Source organism: Hibiscus syriacus, unplaced genomic scaffold, assembly GCF_006381635.1.
Source record: "Hibiscus syriacus cultivar Baekdansim isolate YM2019G1 unplaced genomic scaffold, ASM638163v2 tig00112758_pilon, whole genome shotgun sequence".
Lineage (NCBI taxonomy): Eukaryota > Viridiplantae > Streptophyta > Magnoliopsida > Malvales > Malvaceae > Hibiscus > Hibiscus syriacus.
This window is the reverse complement of record NW_024063396.1, coordinates 584,417-605,954: the sequence shown is the minus strand read 5'-3', so window position 1 is coordinate 605,954 and position 21,538 is coordinate 584,417. Positions and strand designations below refer to the sequence as shown.

General features: G+C 34.9%; 3 protein-coding genes across 3 annotated transcripts; all 3 read right to left on the bottom strand.

Moving 5' to 3' along the window:
* Positions 1-432: 432 nt before the first annotated feature.
* Positions 433-2,058, bottom strand: LOC120183368 (berberine bridge enzyme-like 7). Its single transcript, XM_039188083.1, has one exon. It carries the CDS (start codon positions 2,056-2,058, stop codon positions 454-456), a length of 1,605 nt encoding a protein of 534 aa, XP_039044014.1. The 3' UTR covers positions 433-453.
* Positions 2,059-5,767: 3,709 nt separating this feature from the next.
* Positions 5,768-7,357, bottom strand: LOC120183343 (berberine bridge enzyme-like 17). Its single transcript, XM_039188062.1, has one exon. The coding sequence runs from the start codon at positions 7,355-7,357 to the stop codon at positions 5,768-5,770; it is 1,590 nt and encodes a 529-aa protein (XP_039043993.1).
* A 3,271-nt stretch (positions 7,358-10,628) lies between these two features.
* Positions 10,629-12,257, bottom strand: LOC120183369 (berberine bridge enzyme-like 7). Its single transcript, XM_039188084.1, has one exon. It carries the CDS (start codon positions 12,245-12,247, stop codon positions 10,643-10,645), a length of 1,605 nt encoding a protein of 534 aa, XP_039044015.1. The 5' UTR covers positions 12,248-12,257; the 3' UTR covers positions 10,629-10,642.
* Between the last annotated feature and the right edge of the window lie 9,281 nt (positions 12,258-21,538).

The window sequence follows — 21,538 nt, the reverse complement described above, 5'->3', positions numbered from 1 at the left end:
GGACAGTCTAGGTGCAACTTGTTGCCGATAAGTTAGCTCTGTTGCGCCTTGATCCAATGTCTTTTGCACGGTGAATACTGTAACGCTAGGCGGAACACGAACCAGCTTGACCATCCATGAAAGGATGATCCCATGGATTATGTCAACTCAGTGATTTTTTCACAAAAATAACAACTAATGATATTATTAATTTTAACTTTAATAATATTATAAAATAGATTAAACCAAAATTCTCCCACTTAAAATAAAAAGATCAAATCTCGGATTTTAGTATATTAATGGACTAAAACAATAATTAAACCTTGTTACAATATACGACATATGCTATAAAAATACATCTTTATTTATTATACACGGAATAACACGATGTGTTTAAATTACAAGAAACAATAACTAGTATTTAAATTCCAGAAGTTATTTCGCTTATTGTTGGTCTTCGTAGAAGACAACGCTTCAATGACCTGGTCGTATTGGCAATGGCGGAATGCTTTGCTCGTTTTTGAAGAAATTCTCAGGGTCTATTTTGGTTTTCACACCCGCCAGCCTCATGAAATTGTTCCTGAAATATTTTGCCCCATATTCCTCGGCATCCTCGAAATCCGTCTCGTCGCTTTCGTTGCTACCGATATCAAGATCTCGGTAGTTGAGGAATGCTTCTCTCGGGTTGCTCGACGCGTATGGTGCCATTGTTCTATACAACCTCCTCGACAACTCGACGTATCGTGCAGCAGCGTCTATGCCTCCGTCTGACTCGGACCATGTCACACCATATAGAACCATGAAAAGGTTTCCCTCGCGGTGCGCAAAAGCAGTTTCTGTGTCTGAAATCTCTTCCATTCTCCCGCCATAAGGGTTCATTTGGACGAAGATGTCTTCGATGTTCATCAATGCCTCCCATAACGTCTCCAACCCTTGTCTAGGAATCACTGCTTTGTAATAATCCGACTTGCTCTTGGAAAATGACCGGTTCACCTGCACTCTGTCCAGCAACACATCGATGTTGGTTCCATCGGGGAATTCAGCCCAGTATACGGTGGATTCGACCCAGCTCATCTCTAAACAATCACTTCGTTGTAATCCCAATTCGGGAAAGCTTGTGTTCATCAATTGCATAAGCCTATTAGTTTGCCCCAGAAAATGGCCGATAAATGAAACCCTAACTGTTTTATTGTTGCGGCCATTGTTAATGGGCTGAGGCTGGAGTCTAATATAAAGATCTTTTGGCAGTTTTGGTGCAACTTGTTGCCAACGATAAGCGAGTTCCGTTGCGCCTTGCTCCAATGTCCTTTGCACGGTGAATACTGTAACCCTAGGTGGAACACGAACCAGCTTGACCCTCCATGAAAGGATGATCCCAAAGCTGGTTGTTCCACCTCCTCTTATCGCCCAAAACACATCTTCTCCCATTGATTCACGGTTAAGGATCCTTCCATTGGCATCAATCAACTGTGCGTCGATGACATTATCGATGGAGAGCCCGTATTTTCTCATAAGAAACCCATAGCCACCTCCACTAAAGTGTCCACCAATACCAAGAGTGGTGCAAACACCAGATGGGAACCCATGGACATTGCTTTTCTCGGCTATTCTGTAATAAAGTTCACCGGTTGTGGCCCCCGCCTGAACCCACGCCGTCTCACTCGCCATATCAACATCAATAGACCGGAGATTGAACATGTCAAGAATGACAAATGGAACTTCGGAAGTGTAAGAAAGTCCCTCAAAATCATGGCCGCCACTCCGAATCCTTACTTGAAAACCATGACGTTTGGCGCAAACGACTGTGGCTTGAGCATGGGATGGATGCAGGGCGGTTATAATAGCAGCAGGTCTCGAGGTTGTAGACAAGAAGATTCGAAGGTTATTAGCACGTTGCTGGTAAATAGATTCGAAAGATGAATTGTTGGGCGTTAATATGGCATCTGCAATCGGAAAAGAATGGTCGGAATGTGTAGGAAGACATCGAAGAAAACTATTGAAATTAACTGAATCGTCAGATGTAACCAATGAAATTGATAACAAAACTAATATCCAAAAGGTGGAGATGGAAGCTTTCATTGTTTCAGAATAAGTGTAGGGATATTGGTGCATTGTTCTTATGGTTCAAAGGACTATTTATAGAGTGTGGGGGAGTGGCGGCCGGCTGTTTTCGGATAAACTCGACCTATCTCCATGTGACAAAAGTTCTACAAAGCACGGCTCTACACAATTTCAATAAGGAAACTATTTTTGTTTTGAAATTTCTTATATTTAATAAAAACTTTGTAATACCTTTTACACCAAGAAATATAAATTTATGATTTATTAATAACTAATTAGTTTAATATAATGAGATACTATATCTCTCAAGTACTGTCAATAGTTAGAATCATTATCTTTACAAATGGAACTAATTGAATTAGGAGGGTTACCCTCACATTTGTAATACTCGATCCAAATTAGTCCATTATTAAATCGGAAACCAATAAATGATTATATCATAAAAATTTGAATATATGATTTAATTTATGTGTTTTATATATTATTAATGAATCAAATCATTATACATTAATTGTTCATTAAATGAAATATATATATATATATATATATATTTCATTTGGACTAGTTCTTATTTTTAATTTTTAATTGTGTACGTTTATATATAAATTTACTTGAATTTAAGTTACCTAAAAATAGTATTTTTATTAATTGAAATTACTTCTTAAATTTATCCAAGATTTTAAGTTACTATTATATATTATCCTAGGTCATATTTTCCTTGGTTTCGTATCTCTTTAAATTAAGAATTTTAAGACATGTTGATTTTTTTTGTAAGACATGTTTATCTTTTCTATTTTTAAACGGTAAGTCATCAGATTTTCTTTTTCTGGATAAGACATGTTGATTTTGATGTTACTAGGAAATTGATTTTTTCTTGCAAAGTTTTTATTTTTATTTTTATATAATTAAAAACAATAATAATTGATTAAATATAATAAAATTGATATTCTTATTAATATAGTATATCAAAATAATGTAAAATAAACACGAATCAAAAGACTTCAGTAGTTAAGGGATTTATAGGTATCTCTTGAGGTCTCGAATTCGAACATTGCGTATGTCTGAGATATGAACATTCATTTCGAATGGTTGAGAGTCGTTAGATAGATATTATCTTATATTTATCTTAAATTTATCAAAAAAATAATATAAAATAAACTTTACTTGAATATTCATCATCAATCGATTTATAGATAACAAAATTATATAATCTAAATATTATACAATAATAATAAAATAATTAAAATTAGGGATTTTTTATTCATAAGTTACTATTACTATTTGGTGCATGTACCTTGGTTTCGTACGTCTTTATATTAAGAATTTTAAACATGTTGATTTTTCTTTTATCATTACAGACTTAGATATGTTGATTTTTCTTTTATTATTACAGACTTAGACATGTTGATTTTTCTCTTTTTGAAGAGTAAGTCGTGTTGATTTCTTTTGTTTTTAGTAAATTGATTATTATTCGCAATCTTTTTCCTTCTATTTATTTTTATATAATTAAAAATAATAATCATTGATTAAATTTAACTTAATTGATATCATTATAAGTAATCAGTAGTGCCAAAGATGAACCAGGCGTTTTCATTGTTCGTGGAAAATATACCTGAAAACCTACATTGGAAGGGATTATGACAGATATATGGGACGCATGGGGAGGTCGTAAATGAGTTCATAGCTAGCAAACGGAGTAGAAATGAGAAGAGATTCGGTTTTGTTAGATTCAAAACAAAGAACGATGCTGAAAGGGCCATTCAAAGACCAAATGGCCTTTGGATATACAGGAGTGGGATATGAGTATCAAAGGCAAGATTTGAAACGAGACGTTCTTACTGGAGAAGAAAACGTCCTGATGATAAGGAGAATATTTTTAACTTGGTGAAGATTAGGGCTGGCAATGGATCGGAGATGGGTCGGGTGGAGCTTCATCCGCCCCATCACCCGCGGTCCAAATCTCCATCCACACCATCCATCACCCGCTAGAAATTTCATCCATATCCGCTCCATCCATCATCCGCGGGTAGAGCGGGTGGAGCGGGTGATAAATGGATGATACTATGAACAAAACCTATTTTTACATCCTAAGTTCAAATTCTTCTAACATTCATATAAACCAAACATTGATACTCAAACATTCATAGAAACAAAAAAATGAGCAATAAATTTTCATCAAATTCAAACAAAAACAAAATGGAACACAGTTTATATAGTCTTGTGCACTATGTTTGTGATACATTTTTCAAGTAAATAGATGCATCATGTATAGTCTTGTACACCAAATATAATCTTCAAATCTTCATCAATAAATTATCACTTCTCAAAAGTCCTCTCCATCCTAGTATCAATAGGGATAAACCAATATTAAAAAATTAGACATATTTTCAATGGGATAAAAGTCAGAATTAAGAGAATAAGAATATTTATCGAGTTAGCATCTACATCAAGCACTACACTTGATGAACTTCCCTCGTATTTCACATCAAAATCCTCCAAGATAGTAGCACATGCATGTGCATTCTCAATAGAAGCTTCTAAAATCATATATCAAACAAGACATCCGAAAATTCAAAATTAGAATATTAAAATTCCTATGTATGATTCTAAATAATCACATTAACAGACTATTGTACATAATAAAGTAAAGGCCATGTATAATAAAGTAAAGTATATTTACTTGCCATGTATAATATATATATATATATATGGATGGATGGATATATTAATGGGTGGATGGATGCTGCGGGTGATGGATCGGGTGATGGGTCAAAAAAAATTCATCCATATCCGACCCGACCCATCACCCGATCCATCCATCACCCGCCAATCATCCATTTCATAGCGGGTTTTCGTCCGTTTATTCGGGGCGGGTGGGTGGATAATCCACTCATCCATGGATAATTGCCAACCCTAGTGAAGATTGCTGTTGAGTTCAAATTTTACGATAAAAAGTTGAATAGGATATGATTTATTAATTCTAATTTTTGTATAGTTTGAGGCTTCTTTGATTGAATATCACGTTTTATTTTATACTCTTGTAATAGTTTGCTCTTTTTCTTTAAATTGAGCATTCGATTTGTCCATACACACACAAAAAATGAATCTTTATAATTCTTTGTTTTGCCTCAATGACAAAATTTATCTGCTACAATCAATTAATTTTAATATTAATATGTTGAACTTTTTCCCTTTTTCTAAGAGTAGGACATGTTGATTTATATGTTAATTACTTAGTTTCAAAGAAATAACATGTAAATGATAAATAGATTGAAAAGATGATTTACTAGAGATTAATTTTATATTAAAGATAAAAATATATAAGTATATTTGGTTGGTTGGTTAAGATGTATATTTTTTTTCAATCATATTCTCTCCGTCATGGATTCAAGTCTTATTAGGAATACTCATTTTTTTTCTCTTAGAGGCATTTCTTTTCTTTCTAAGTAAGATTAAGTTTGGATATATAATTTATCAAAAAGATCAAATATGTAAATGTAAGGAGATACTGAAGAAAATTATTGAAATTAACCGAATCATAAAATATTGGCAACGAAGTTGATGACAAAACGATAATTGAAACAATGGGAACTGTGTAGATTGAAGCTTTCATTTCTCTGGGTAAATGGTAGTTGTGCATTCGAATAAATTAAATCTTTCTCGAAGTGGAAAAGTTTATAAAGCACGCCTCACAGATTATTACAAAAAAAAAATCAGATTTGTTTGATTATTTCAATGGCGGTATGCTCTGCTCATTCTTGAAGAAATTTTCAGGGTCTATCATGGCTTTCGCACCTGCAAGTCTCATGAAATTGTTCTTGAAATATTTGGCTCCGTATCCCTTCGCAACCTCCAAATCCGTCTCACCGCTTTCGTTGCTGCCGATGTCGAGATCCCGATAGTTGACTAACGCTGCCCTCGGGTTGCTCGATGCATATGGTGCCATTGTGCGGAAAAACCTCCTCGACAGATCAACGTAACGACCTTCTGCACTGATGCCTCCGTCGGACTCAGACCAGTGCACCGTGTATTGGGCCATGAAGAAGTTCCCGCCACGGTGTGCAAACGCAGTTTCCGACTCTGAAATCTCATCCATTCTCCCTCCGTAAGGGTTCATTATGACAATGACGTTCCCAATGTCCATCAGCACTTCCCACAACGTCTCCAACCCATGTTCAGGAATCACCGCTTTGTAGTAATCGGACTTGGTTTTGTACAACATTGTGTTCGCTGGTACGCTATTGAGCAACACATCAATGGAGGTTCCGTTGGCGAAACCAGCCCAATATACGGTGGATTTTACCCAACTCGTCTCCAAACAATCACTTCGTTGTAAACCCAATTCGGGAAGGTTTGCATTCATCAATCGTATAAGTCCCTCAGTTTGTCCTAGAAAATGACCAATGAATGAAACCCTAACGGTTTTATTGTTACCGCCATTGTTAATAGGCTCAAACTGTAGACTAATAAAGAGATCTTTGGGCAGTCTAGGAGCAACTTGTTGCCAACGAGAAACGAGGTCAGTTGCGCCTTGCTCCAATGTCCTTTGCACGGTGAATACTGTAACCCTAGGTGGAACGCGGACCAGCTTGACCCTCCATGAAAGGATGATCCCAAAGCTGGTTGTTCCACCTCCTCTTATCGCCCAAAACACATCTTCTCCCATTGATTCACGGGTAAGGATCCTACCATTGGCGTCGATCAACTGTGCGTCGATGACATTATCTATGGAGAGTCCATATTTTCTCATAAGGAACCCATAACCACCTCCACTAAAGTGTCCACCAATGCCAAGAGTGGTGCAAACACCAGATGGGAACCCATGGACATTGCTTTTCTCGGCTATTCTGTAATAAAGTTCACCGGTTGTGGCACCGGCCTGAACCCACGCCGTCTCACTCGCCATATCAATATCGATAGACCTGAGATTGAACATGTCAAGAATGACAAATGGAACTTCGGAAGTGTAAGAAAGTCCCTCGAGATCATGGCCGCCACTCCGAATCCTTACTTGAAAACCATGACGCTTGGCGCAAACGACGGTGGCTTGAGCATGGGATGGATGCAGCGCGGTTATAACGGCCGCAGGTCTCGAGGTTGTAGACAAGACTATTCGAATGTTATTAGCACGTTGCTGGTAAATAGATTCGAAAGATGAATTGTTGGGCGTTAATATAGCATCTGCAATCGGAAAAGAATGGTCGGAATGTGTAGGAAGACATTGAAGAAAACTATCGAAATCAACTGAATCGTCAGATGTGACCAATGAAATTGATAATAAAACTAATATCGAAAAGGTGGAGATTGAAGCTTTCATTGTTTCAGAATAAATGTAGGGATGTTAAGTAGTTGTTGGAGAATTGTTCTTATGGTTCAACGGAGTATTTATAGAGTGTGGGGGAGTGGCGGCCGGCTGTATTCGGATAAACTCGACCTATCTCCATGTGACAAAAGTTTTATAAAGCACAGCTCTACACTATTTCAATAAGGAAATTATTTTGTTTTAAATTTCTTAAATTTAATAAAAACTTAATCTTCATGTGATAAAAGTTTTATAAAGCAAGGCTCTACATGTTGAATTTTATGTTATTAGGTAATTAATATTTTCTTGCAATGTTTTTTTCTATAAATAGAAATAATAATTATTGATTAAATACAGTTTAATTGATGTTCTTCTCAATATAATATATCAAAACTATGTAAAATAAAATATACTTTTTTTATTAAACTCAAGTGATTATAAAGTAGTATCTATTCTAAATACTCCCAACTATTTGATAATGAACAATCAATCACTCTCCTGTAGTTGTTGGCGTTCGAACTCATGACCTCTAAGAATAACAACAATTCTTTTAACCACTGAGATAAGTTGGTTCGTGCTAAAATAAAATATATTTAAATATTCACCATCAATCGATTTATAGATAAAAAATTAAATAATCTAAATATTATCTAATAATAATAATTAAAATTAAGACTTTTTTATCTTAAGTGACTATTATTATTTGGTGTATGTATATTGGTTTTGTACCTCTTTATATTAAGAATTTTCAAACATTTTGATTTTTCTTTTATTATTGAAGTGTAAGACTTGGACATCGTTGATTTCTCTCTTTTGGAAGAGTAAGGCGTGTTGATTTCTTTTGTTATCAGTAAATTGATATTTATTTGCCCACTCTTTTATATTTTATTTATTTTTATATAATTAAAAATAATAATCATCGATTGAGTTTAACTTAATTGGTATCATTATGGGTACTCGGTATAACATATCAAAAGAGGCGAGATTAAACACCTTTAAACATCTATTATCACCAATGTAGTTTGCTCAAGTGGTAATCAGTTTATTATTGTATAAGTAGGTCTTAAGTTTGAGTCTTTGTGTATACAGAAAATCTCTGCTAGAAGATTCATCCACCAAACCTCTAACTGTAATATATATGATTTTCTTTTTCTAGATAAGACATGTTGAATTTTATGTTATTAAGTAATTGATTTTTATTTTTATTTCTTATATATTAAAAATAATAATTATTGATTAAATATATTTTAATTGATATTCTTGTTAATATATAATATCAAAATAATGTAAAATAAGCATGAATCAAAAGACTTCAGTAATTAAGTGATTTGTTGGTATCTATTGAGGTTTTGAATTCGAAAATTGCGTATGACATAAATATGAACGTTTATTGTTAAATGATTGAGAGTCGTTAGATAAATATTATCTTATATTTATCTTAAATTTATCAAAAAAATAATATAAAATAAAGTTTACTTGAATATTCATTATCAATCGATTTATAGATAACAAAATTAACGTGGAGTGCATCTGCTTATTTCATATGGGCGAAATGTAATTGATAAACTTTTAACAGTTTAGCAAGAAATAAGAAGAATATTTTTAACTTGGTGAAGATAGCTGTTGAGTTCAAATTTTACGATAAAAAGTTGAATAGGATATGATTTATTAATTCTAATTTTTGTATAGTTTGAGGATTACGTTTTATTTTATACTCTTGTAATAGCTTGCTCTTTTTCTTTAAATTGAACATTCGATTTGTCCATACACACACAGAAAATGAATCTACATAATTCTTTGTTTTGCCTCAATGTCAAAATTTGTCTGCTACAATCAATTCATTTTAATATTAATACGTTGATTTTTTTCCTTTTCTAAGAGTAGGATGTTGATTTATACGTTAATTACTAAGTTTCAAAGAATTAACATGTAAAAATGATAAATAGATTGAAAAGATGAATTATTGGGATTAATATGGTTTTGAAGATCGAAATATTTGACTATATTTGATTGGTTGGTTAAGATGTTTATTTTTTGTTCGATCATATTTTATTCCGTCGTGGATTCAAGTCTTATTATGAGCATTCATTTTTCTTCTACCAGAGTCGTTCTTTCTTTCCACTCTAATTAAGATTGAGATTGGATATATAATTTATCAAAAAGATCAAAATATGTAAATGTAAGGAGATACTAAGAAAATTATTGAAATTAAACGTCGTGGTGCATACGAATAAATTAAAGCTTTCTAGAAGTGAGAAAAGTGTATGAATTAAGCACGCCTCTCAGATTATTTCAAAAAAAAGAAATCATAATTGTTTGATTATTTCGATCAGCTGGTGGAATTGTCAACGGCGGTATGCTCCGCTCATTCTTGAAGAAATTCTCAGGGTCCACCATGGCTTTCACTCCTGCAAGTCTCATGTATATTAATTTAATGTAAATTAAACATTTTATATTTTATAATTTACTAGTAGGTGTAAATAAGTAACACAGCGCTACATACTATCGCTAAAATAATTATGTAAATTTTGGGACCAAAGTTAAAAAAAATTAAAAGGTTCAAATTGAATTTTTAATTTTTTTAGAAAATATCAAAATCGCCAACGTATTGGAGGGCTAACAAGGAATAATTCCATTTTGAGTAGTTCAAACTGCATTCCAGCTTTTGCTAAACGATACCCCATACATATTACTGCTTTGAACACTAGCCTCTTCAATTTATTTGGGTTGTTATTCCATCCCTCACTGAGATACAATCTTTGAATCACGCTAGTAATATCTCCGAATTTTAAGGATCAAAGTAAGAAAGTACTATAATTTGGGGACCAAATAAAGTATTAAGCCAAAAAATGGGTAGATCCAAGATATGGTATTGACTATATTATACTAAAATATGAAAAGTAAATTTTTTTTTGTAATAATATTAATTATCATTTGTAAAAATGAGTTTTGATTATTTTTCAATTGAATTGTATTCTGTTAACTGAAGATGCTAATTTAATGATTTTTTATGAAAATAACAATTAATAGTATTATTAATTTTAACTTTAAAAATATTATAAAATAAATTGAACCAAAATCTCTCTACTTAAAATGAAGAGATCAAATCTCGAATATTTTTTATATATTAATGGACTAAAACAATAACATAGTTATAAAATACGACAAATGCTACAAAAATACGTCCTTATTTATTATATATGGAATAACACGATGTGTTTAAATTACAACAAACAACAACAAACATTTAACTTCCAGAAATTATTTCGCTTATTGATGGTCGTCGTAGAAGACAACGCTTCAACGAGCTGGTCGCATTGGCAATGGCGGTATGCTTTGTTCGTTTTTGAAGAAATTCTCAGGGTCTATCTTAGTTTTCACTCTCGTCAGTCTCATGAAATTGTTCACGAAATATTTTGCCCCATATTCCTTGGCATCCTCGAAATCCGTCTCGTTGCTTTCGTTGCTACCGATGTCGAGGTCTCGGTAGTTGACGAATGCTTCTCTTGGGTTGCTCGACGCGTATGGTGCCATTGTTCGGTACAACCTCCTCGACAACTCGACGTATCGTGCAGCGGCGTCTATGGCTCCGTCTGACTCGGACCATGTCACTTCATATAGCACCATGAAAAGGTTTCCCCCGCGGTGCGCAAAAGCAGTTTCTGTGTCTGAAATCTCTTCCATTCTCCCGCCATAAGGGTTCATTTGGACGAAGATGTCTTCGATGTCCATCAATGCCTCCCATAACGTCTCCAACCCTTGTTTAGGAATCACTGCTTTGTAATAATCCGACTTTCCCTTGGAAAATGATCGGTTCACCTGCACTCTGTCCAGCAACACATCGATGTTGGTTCCATCGGGGAATTCAGCCCAGTATACGATGGATTCGACCCAACTCATCTCTAAACAATCACTTCGTTGTAATCCCAATTCGGAAAAGCTTGTGTTCATCAATTGCATAAGCCTATTAGTTTGTCCTAGAAAATGACCAATGAATGAAACCCTAACGGTTTTATTGTTACCGCCATTGTTAATAGGCTCAAACCGTAGACTAATAAAGAGATCTTTGGGCAGTCTAGGTGCAACTTGTTGCCAACGATAAGCGAGCTCCGTTGCGCCTTGCTCCAATGTCCTTTGCACGGTGAATACTGTAACCCTAGGTGGAACACGAACCAGCTTGACCCTCCATGAAAGGATGATCCCAAAGCTGGTTGTTCCACCTCCTCTTATCGCCCAAAACACATCTTCTCCCATTGATTCACGGTTAAGGATCCTACCATTGGCGTCGATCAACTGTACGTCGATGACATTATCGATGGAGAGCCCGTATTTTCTCATAAGGAACCCATAGCCACCTCCACTAAAGTGTCCACCAATGCCAAGAGTGGTGCAAATACCAGATGGGAACCCATGGACATTGCTTTTCTCGGCTATTCTGTAATAAAGTTCACCGGTTGTGGCCCCGGCCTGAACCCACGCCGTCTCACTCGCCATATCAACATCGATAGACTGGAGATTGAACATATCAAGAATGACAAATGGAACTTCGGAAGTGTAAGAAAGTCCCTCAAAATCATGGCCGCCACTCCGAATCCTTACTTGATAACCATGACGCTTGGCGCAAACGACGGTGGCTTGAGCATGGGATGGATGCAGGGCGGTTATAATGGCCGCAGGTCTCGAGGTTGTAGACAAGACTATTCGAAGGTTATTAGCACGTAGCTGGTATATAGTTTCGAAAGATGAATTGTTGGGCGTTAATATGGCATCTGTAATCGGAAAAGAATGATCGGAATGTGTAGGAAGACATCGAAGAAAACTATTGAAATCAACTGAATCGTCAGATGTAACCAATGAAATTGATAACAAAACTAATATCGAAAGGGTGGAGATGGAAGCTTTCATTGTTTCAGAATAAGTGTAGGGATATTGGTGCATTGTTCTTATGGTTCAACGGACTATTTATAGAGTGTGGGGGAGTGGCTGCCGGCTGTTTTCGGATAAACTCGACCTATCTCCATGTGACAAAAGTTCTACAAAGCACGGCTCTACCCAATTTCAATAAGTAAACTATTTATGTTTTGAAATTTCTTAAATTTAATAAAAAAATTAATACCTTTTACACCAAGAAATATAAATATATGATTTATTAATAGATAGTTAGTTTAGTAAAATGAGATACTACATCTCTTAAGTACGATCAATAGTTTGAATCCTTATCTTTACAAATGGAACAAATTGAATTAGGAGGGTCACATTCGCATTTGTAATAGTTGATCCAAATTAGTCCATTATTAAATCAAACACCAATAAATGATTATATCATAAAAAATATGAATATATGATTTAATTTATGTGTTTTATATATTATTAATAAATCAAATCATTATACATTAATTGTTCATTATATATATATATATATATATTCATTTGGACTAGTTTTTATTTTTAATTTTTAGTTGTACGTTATATATAAATGTAGATATCCATTTTCGTCCGGGATATTAAGGGTTTTATTTTTTTATAGTATATAACATATATAATAATTTCAAACGTTATTTTTGAAAGTGTATAGTATATGTTTTGAAAAAGTATTTTTGAAAACTTATAATATATAGTTTTTTTTAAATATTTTTGAAAACATATAATGTATAATTTTTAGAAATACTTTTGAAAACGTATAATATATAGTTTTTTAAAAATATTTTTGAAAACGTATAGTATATAGTTTTTAAAATATTTTTTCAAAACATATAGTATATAGTTTTTAATGGTTTTTATAGTTTTTAAAAATAAATATCATATACATATTATTTATATATATATTATTTTTATTTTATTTATTATATTGTTATTAATATTATTTTTCTTTTTTAGGGTCCAATAAGTCCAACAGCCAGCTAGGAGCCCAACCGGGGTCCAATAAATCTAATAGTCCAGCAGAGGTCCAACAAGGAGCCCATCCGGGTAAGCCTGACCCAGCCCAAGTCCAATCAAATTAGGGTTTTAACATCAGGGGAAGGCACTGTGCAAATGAAGATCGTTGGATCATGGAGAAGATCAACGACCAGGAAGCTAAGGTTTGTTAAACCCTAAGGTGTCATCTAGCTGTAGTCTAGTCTAGGTCATGGATATGCACCCAATCCAACGGCCAAGATCAAAGGGCCATTTAACAACCGGCCAAGATCTCCATCCACAACCATAACACCAAGAAACCATGAACAAAAAAATAACCCAAAAAATAGGGGATCGGGACTACACTATCTCGGTTTGTTCGAGAACAACCACCGTCGGTGGGGGTATAAATACCCCCACCAATCTGTCAAAAGACACGAGAAAAGTAATTCGAGCTATCAACGAAGAATAACAACACAAAAAGAGCACCCACAGAAGAAGACAACGATCGGAACAACCAAGCAACAATAGCAAGGAAAATGGAAACAACCCAAATATCACACAAAAAAAAACAAAGCTTGTTCGAACGTCCATCGCAAAGTCAAAACACAATGAGAGAAGATACTCGACTGCACGAAGGGAAGCACAACTGCAAGGATCCAAGGACACCAGAATACGAAAAGTCATTAGGTAAAAATCAAGGATTTAATCCTAGATCTATGCCATTTGGGGTTATTTTAAGGGGTCTTAGGTTCGGTTTCGGTATCGAAGAGTAGAGGGGAAGCTTTTAGGTGCAGTTTGGAATTTTTCTGGCCGTCGGCGCGACGGTTGGAAACAAAGGAGGTTCGCCGGAGTGTGGTCGGCCATGGGTCGTTGGTTTGTGTTGAGAAAATTTTGAGAGGGGGAGTGATTTTGAGGGAAATTAGAAAATGAGATGAAAGGGGGGTTTGTATATATATATATATATATCGAGGGTCATTTTGCAATTAGCAGAATTTTAAATTATGTCCGCCGTCCCTACTGTTTTGATATGTAAATCATTTTGGTCATTGGTTTCAATTTGGTTCAGGAATTTCAATTTTATTTAAATTTAATCCACTTTATTATTTCTTTGTTTACTTTAAATTAGTACTCTAATTTTTATTTTTCTCCTTGCAGCTTTCAATTAACTTCGATTTGATCATTAATTTCTTTAATATTTTTTATTTAATATTTTTTATTTTTCAATTTTATTTTCATTTCATTTTATTCTATTATTTAACATTAATTAGGTTTTTTAGGACAATTTTAATTGGTCAAAGGTAAGTAATTCAGATCGAACTTTTAAAATTTTAATTTAACTTTTAATTTTTGTAATTAAGACAACCAAAAATTAAATTAGTACCGAAAGGACAGTACAAGGGTGCTACTCATTCCTTGACTGTAACTGACTCCCAAACCCGACATATTTATGGTAAAACGCAGATCAAGTAAGATGATAAATTGAGGTGTCTGATCAACCTAATTTTAAAAAATGATCGGTGACTACTCCATCACCTTCGAAATTATGTCAGAACCTGATTCCGAGCCCACTAGAGGAACTCTTACGACAATTTGGTGACTTTGCTCGGGACAGGTAAGCGAGTCAGACTAAAATTAATTTCCGAGTATCTTTTTAAGCGAAAGTTGTAAGTTTGAATTTCAATTTAACTTTTCGATCCTTATTATTTACCTTTGATTATTATCTTTCAAATAAATAGTCGTACTGATGTTTTCTACTGATTTCAGATTTTCAAAAATTTATCTCAGGCTCTATATATGAGCTCCAAACCCTTTCGTAAGTGGGGGTGAAAGTTACACCTTCGTAGGAATTTATTCTCCGTATAGGCCTAGCAAGTAACCTTCGGGATTCATATACCTTATGTCTTCGTGGGAATTTATTCTTCGTACAGACATAAGGAAATATGTCTTCTCGAGTTTAACTCGGTTCACACAAGCTTGAATGGGCTTAGAACTTAGGGTCAGGAAAGCCCAAGGGGGCACCAGCAAGGAGAACTCGGGTATCATCTTTTAGAACCTAAACCGGGAGACTGCAAGGAATTAAAGCCCATCCAGAAAGTCCATTTCAAAACCTAGGATGTTTGAGTCATTTCCTGCTTTATTTTATGTTCAAAGTATGCGAACTAGAAATATATGTGGTTAGAAATTGTTCAAAGAATTACATGCGGGGTAGATATCATGTGGGGTATGACTTTTTATTTTCATTATTATTATTTTTTATTATTCTTATTATATTAACTTGTTTCCTTTTCATTTTTTGTTTTTCGTTTTTTATCATTTGCATCATTTAGAGAGGCGATTGATCCACAAAACGTGTTCGTTAAACAGAAAGAATTTGCGTTAATGGACAAAAGGGTTGTAATACAAGATGTGAAAAATGAAGAGGTCCGACTATGGTCAAAAAAGACTCAGAAGGAAAAGGAAAACAGTCTGCAAGGCAACTATGTGTCAGATCTGGTTGGTTATGATTCTATCAGCATTAAGCAGAACAATAGATGTTCAAGAATTATGGAGCATTTGGGATAGCTGGAAAAGCGACCAGAAACGAAAATTCTACCAGCGATATAGTGATATTGTGCATCTACTCTATGTCAAGATAGATGAACCCCTAATTCGAGCCTTAGTGCAATTCTAAAATTCAGGGTATAGTTGTTTTACATTCAATCAATAAGACATGGTGCCCACAATCAAAGAGTATAATACTTTACTACATTGTGAAGGAATCAGAATAGACTGGTTCTGCACCAAGTACATCAAAAGTAAGTCTTTCAAGAATGGGTTGACAAATGATGCAGGGGTAGATGAAAAATGAGTGACTGACCATATTCAACACAAAGGTAAAGGAGAAGGAATTTCTTGGACCCATATCAAGCAATTAATGAAGAATCATCCTGATGAATGAAAGGTGATTGATCTCTTCGCATTAGGTATCTACGGCTTAGTCATTTCCCAAAAACTTTGGGATATATCAAGGCAGTTGTGGTGGAATTGTTCGAACAACTATCAAAGTAAGTGAACCCTACACCAGCAATATTAGTTGAAACTTTTCGTTCACTCAACCATTGCAGAAATATTGGGGGAGGAAGATTCATAGGGTGCACACAGCTTCTTCAGGTCTGGATCCATAGTCATTTTTGGAAGACTGATGGGATTTCTTACCACCGATTCAGCACCACCTACTCTTCTTTGGGGGAATTCCTTACACTAAAGTGGAAAGAAGGCATCCCAAAAGAAAAATGGGTAAAGGTATTCATGCGCCTTCAATATAAGGACATTGTCTAGAGAGCCCCTTGGTTAACCTATAGTGATATCCTTTATCAATGTGGAGACTCATAAATCATAACGTTACCTGGATTATGGGGAGGAGTCGGATATTCTCCACTTTTGGCGCTTTGGCGGTATGGGGCACATGGAATATTTGGATCAGAATTTGCATACCATGAGGACAACTACAAGAAGAAGGTCAAAGATGTAGCTGAGTCATGGAAGAAAATATTATGTAGGGATGTTGTGGCTACTAAAGAAAAGCTCACTCCAAATTATTTGAAATAACGGAAGTTAAGAAAGAATGACACCATTCCTGTGCCAGATCATGAAGATACTCAGACCATAGAAGAGCATCTTAAATCAGTTCCCTCCGAATTGGAGATAGCAAAGAAAGAGTTTGAAGCTGAAAAGGAAGAGCTGAAACAAAGGCTAAGGGAACTTGAGGCTGAAAGATTCCAGTGGAAGTTATATGTTAATACTCAGAATGATCAGACAGACAAGTTAGAAAAAGAACATAAGAAAATTTGCTTTGAGCTGGAAGATTTGAGAAAGGGATATCAAGAGCAAGTCTAGAACAATTCCAATCTGAAAAGATCTTCTGAATACTGGAAAGGTTAAGCCAACATCCTGAAAAGAAAGTTCGAAAGACAATATGAAAAAGAGACACTGAAAGAACAGCTAAAGACTTCCAAATGACGTTTGTTAGAAAGCCAACACCAGAACAAATGGTTGAAGACTAAGGTAGTTGATCTTGAGAGATCTCTTCAAAGACAACAAGAACAGGATGACAAGACCATAGCTGAGTTAGAGGCCACTGTGGACAAGTTTAAGAAACAAGCAAGTGAGCTTCATATAGTTCTTTTTTATGAAGGTTTTCAATGGCATTTTCGTTGGGAGCAAGCTCAGCAAAAGGTGAAAACCAAAGATATGGTCATTCGAGACTTTTTAGAGTAAGTACAGAAAGCAGCACATCAGCACGGTTTGGCAAGAGAAGTTAGAGTAGTCCGATAGGGTATTCAACCAATGACAAATAAAGGAAGAGAATACTTGTCAACCTATTAGAAGTCGTTCGAGGTCTAGAAGACTTAGTTAGAATGTACATTTGAAATTTTTTTAGTATCTTAAAAATGACATTTTTCCAAAAAAAATTATTTATAATAACAGACACATTTTTGGATCAGTGCCTCAAAAATTTCATGCATCATGCAGTTTTGCATACTTTGGATTTGTTATTTTTCCCTTCATTTATTTACATTCACATTAACTAACAGAAAATGTCTCATAAAAAAAAGGAACAAACACTAGACATACCACCCCAAGCATTGGACACATCACATCCTCATAATACCCGTTCAAATAAGAAGAAAATAGAAGCTAAAATTGCTCAACTTGAAGAGAACATGTTGAGGTTGCAAAGGGAGCTTGAAGAGAAAATAAGTCAGAATAATCGAAGCACTCTGGAATCACTAAAAGCAAAGAGTATTTGGTTGATCAAATCGTCGTAAAGTTATCTGGCTTGAATCAAGCAAGTACTCCTAGGGCAGGGGCATCTGAAGGAGTAACTTTGCCACCTACCCCACAGGTGGTTATCTCACCTGGAATCCTACCCAAACTTCAAGGGGACTCATCCACTGCAAAAGTGTAAGCCTCGTCTGTTGTAAAAGTACAAATTATTGTATCCAATCCTCAGAATAATTCGAATGACTACTATATACTATATTTTGATGAAGATAACAAGGCAAAGAAAATGGAGGAAAAAAATCAAGTAGTTGGAAGATCATATGAAAACAATTAAAGGAGACAACGACTATTATGGAGTTGATGCCTTGGAGTTAAGCCTAGTCACAGGTTTGATTATTTCTCCAAAATTTAAAGTCACAGACTTCGAAATGTTCGATGGGAACAATTGCCCTTTAGCTCACATTACCATGTTTTGTCGAAAGATGACATGATACGTAGGAAATGACCAACTCCTGATTTACTGCTTCTTGGAGAGTCTGTCTAGTTCAGCCATCTGGTGGTACAACCAGCTGAACCGGTCTCATATCAAGACTTGTAAGGATTTGGCCAAGTCATTATTTGAATAATATAAACATGGAAACGATATGAGACTAGATCAAGTTATGCTACAAAGTATGGAGAAGAAGCATAACAAAATTTTCAGACAATATGCATAGAGATAGAGGGATTTAGCTGTGCAAGTTCATCCACCTTTGGATGAGAAGAAAACTGGGAAGCTCTTTGTGCAAACACTGAAGGCTCTTTACTTCGAGATTGGATGAGAAGAAAACTGGAAATTTTTCTGACTTGGTTATGGCCGGGGAGATGATAAAAATGACCATAAAACAAGGCAAGATTGAAGGAGGGGAGTCCAGCAAGAAACCTCATATGAAGAAGAGAGATGAAGAGATCAACAACATCAACCCAACAAATGTGTTACAATCTCTAACCCAAAATCAACTGCAGTTGTACCATCAAGTACTTCTAGACAAGATTCAAGGGAACCTAGGAAAAAAAGAGAGAATGGACATTTTGATCATATTCCCATGACTTACAAAGAATTTTATCAGTAACTCTTTAACACTGATGTAATGTCATCATATCTGGTGGAACCTATGAAGTCCCCATACCCCAGGTGGTATGATGAGAATGCACATTGTGAATATCATGGTGGTGTTCTAGGGTACACTATTAAGAACTGTCTCACATTCAAGAGGATTGTGCAGAGAATACGCAACAAGAATTGGATCCACTTCAATAACTCAAGAGAACCAAATATTGCACAAAATCCTTTTCCTAATCATCAAGAGGCTGGGATTAATGCAGTCACAGAAGAAAAAGACAGAAAAGTTAAAACCAATATTTTTGAAATGAAGTCTCCTTTGGCTTGGGTATGGAGACAAATGGTGAATGAATGATTTCTTGCACCACATCCCGGTGAAATAGAGAATACATGTAGTAGTTATTGTTGCTATCACAACGAAGGACATGATGTGCAAAAATGTCCAAAATTTAGAGCCTTGATCCAGATGATGATGTGCAGAAAAGAGCTGAAATGTTATGAAGAGAACAAACACACTCCAAAAGAAGACATATGTGTAACCGGATAAGTGTCTGGTCAAGGATATGGCACGAGGCACCCTTTGATAATCACCCATAAGGTGCAGCCAATAGAAATGGCACCAGCCAAGGTAGTGATTGCAATACCCAGACCTTTCCCTATAAAGACGATCGACAAGTGCCTTGGAAATACGATTACCAAGTGAGCACTGTGAAACAAGATGCTCAGGAAGTGGGGCAAGATACTGGAAGTGAGAAGTATTATTCCCAGAAAATTCATCTATCCCTGAGACCACTTGAGCCATTTAAGGGAGACGAGCCGATGGTAAATAAACCTATTAAGGAGGAGGAAGTAGTGGAGTTTTTTAAATTCCTAAAATATAGTGAATACAGTGTTGTGGAGCAACTGCACAATTTGTCAATGTACATTTTGATGTTAGCACTACTACTGAATTCGGAGACACATCGAGATGCACTGCTGAAGGTCTTCAATCAGACCTTCGTACTATAAGAAATACCAGCCAACAAGCTGGACAGACTAGTCAACAATATTTAGGCTGACAATCTTATCTCATTTTATGATGATAAGATCCCATCCAGAGGAAGGGGAGGGCTAAAGCATTGTGTAACATCTCAAAAACCAGGTTAGTGACTAAAATGGAAGCTTTTGAAATTTGGTGACCAAATTATGAAAATTTGAAAGTTTAAGGATTTAATGGGGAATTTTTATTTAAGAAAATTGATTAGTAAATTTGAATAGATGGAAGGGAAAAATGTTCATTTGGCCACCAAGATAATTGTTTGAGTTGGGATATATATGTTACACGTGGAATTGGAAGGAAGGAAAAAAATTGGGTTATAGAGTTATCTTCTTCTAATTCCTTCTTAATACGTGAAAACCAAAAAGAAAAGGTGAGCTTTCTTGTTAGTTAATCTTTTGTTGGATTTTTAAGTTCGTTGTGATCATTAGATAATATTTAAGCTTAAAGAAAGCTTAAGTAAACTTTTAATCAAAGGATTAAGGAGTTTAGATAGATTAAAGTTAAGGAGTTTTAAATGAAATCTTGAAGAAGAGTTGATAAGTAATATTAGAAGCTAAATTTGACTTGTCATCAACCTAATTAAGAAGTATGAAGTGTTAGAATTGGATTTAGAACATGTTGAAAATTTAGTAGGATTCTTGAATTCCATGTAGAGGATAGGATTTTGAGGTTAAAGATGTGATAAATAAGTATAAATGGGTTTAAGCATGTGTATTTGAGTTTAGTATATGAAAAATGAGGAAACAAAAAGTGTTGAAGTTGAAAAGAATGAATTTTTGTGCTTAAAAGTGATTTTTGGGCAAGGGGGTATCGGTACCCATTCAACAGGTACCAATACTTCAAGAACAAAATTATAGAAGATCTTCAAAGGGTATCGATACTTGTGGTAGGTGGTATCAGTACCCTAGCATAGGGGTATTGATACCATTTTAAGGGTATCGATACCATCAAATTTTAAATCAAATTTAGGTATCGATACCTAGGAAGGGTATCGGTACCCTATAGTAGAGGTATTGGTACTGTGCCTGTAGTACCGATACCCCTGAAATTGGAAAAGTTGATATTAGCTTTTAAGTTAGTATGAATCATTGTTAAGTATTTCAAATTTTGATATTCATTAGATTATATTCGTGTAGATTCTGAGCAAACAAGTTCCAGAACAGTTACGGAGTCAGGATCGATCCAAAAAGAGAGAATTATAAGTGAATTTGGGATTAAACAAGATTAAGGTGAGTGCATACTAGTAACATATGGTGTTTAATGGAAATAGGACTTGTGATGAGTCTATTTCCTATAGTAATATGCATGAAGTCATGAATATGAGCATGTGTTTGATATGAATATATGTGATTATATGTATTACACGATTTGTGTAAATGACATGATTTGTATG

Excerpts from the sequence above, each read along its gene's own strand:
- LOC120183368 (XM_039188083.1), bottom strand. The coding sequence starts at position 2,058 with ATGAAAGCTTCCATCTCCACCTTTTGGATATTAGTTTTGTTATCAATT.
- LOC120183343 (XM_039188062.1), bottom strand. The coding sequence starts at position 7,357 with ATGAAAGCTTCAATCTCCACCTTTTCGATATTAGTTTTATTATCAATT.
- LOC120183369 (XM_039188084.1), bottom strand. The coding sequence starts at position 12,247 with ATGAAAGCTTCCATCTCCACCCTTTCGATATTAGTTTTGTTATCAATT.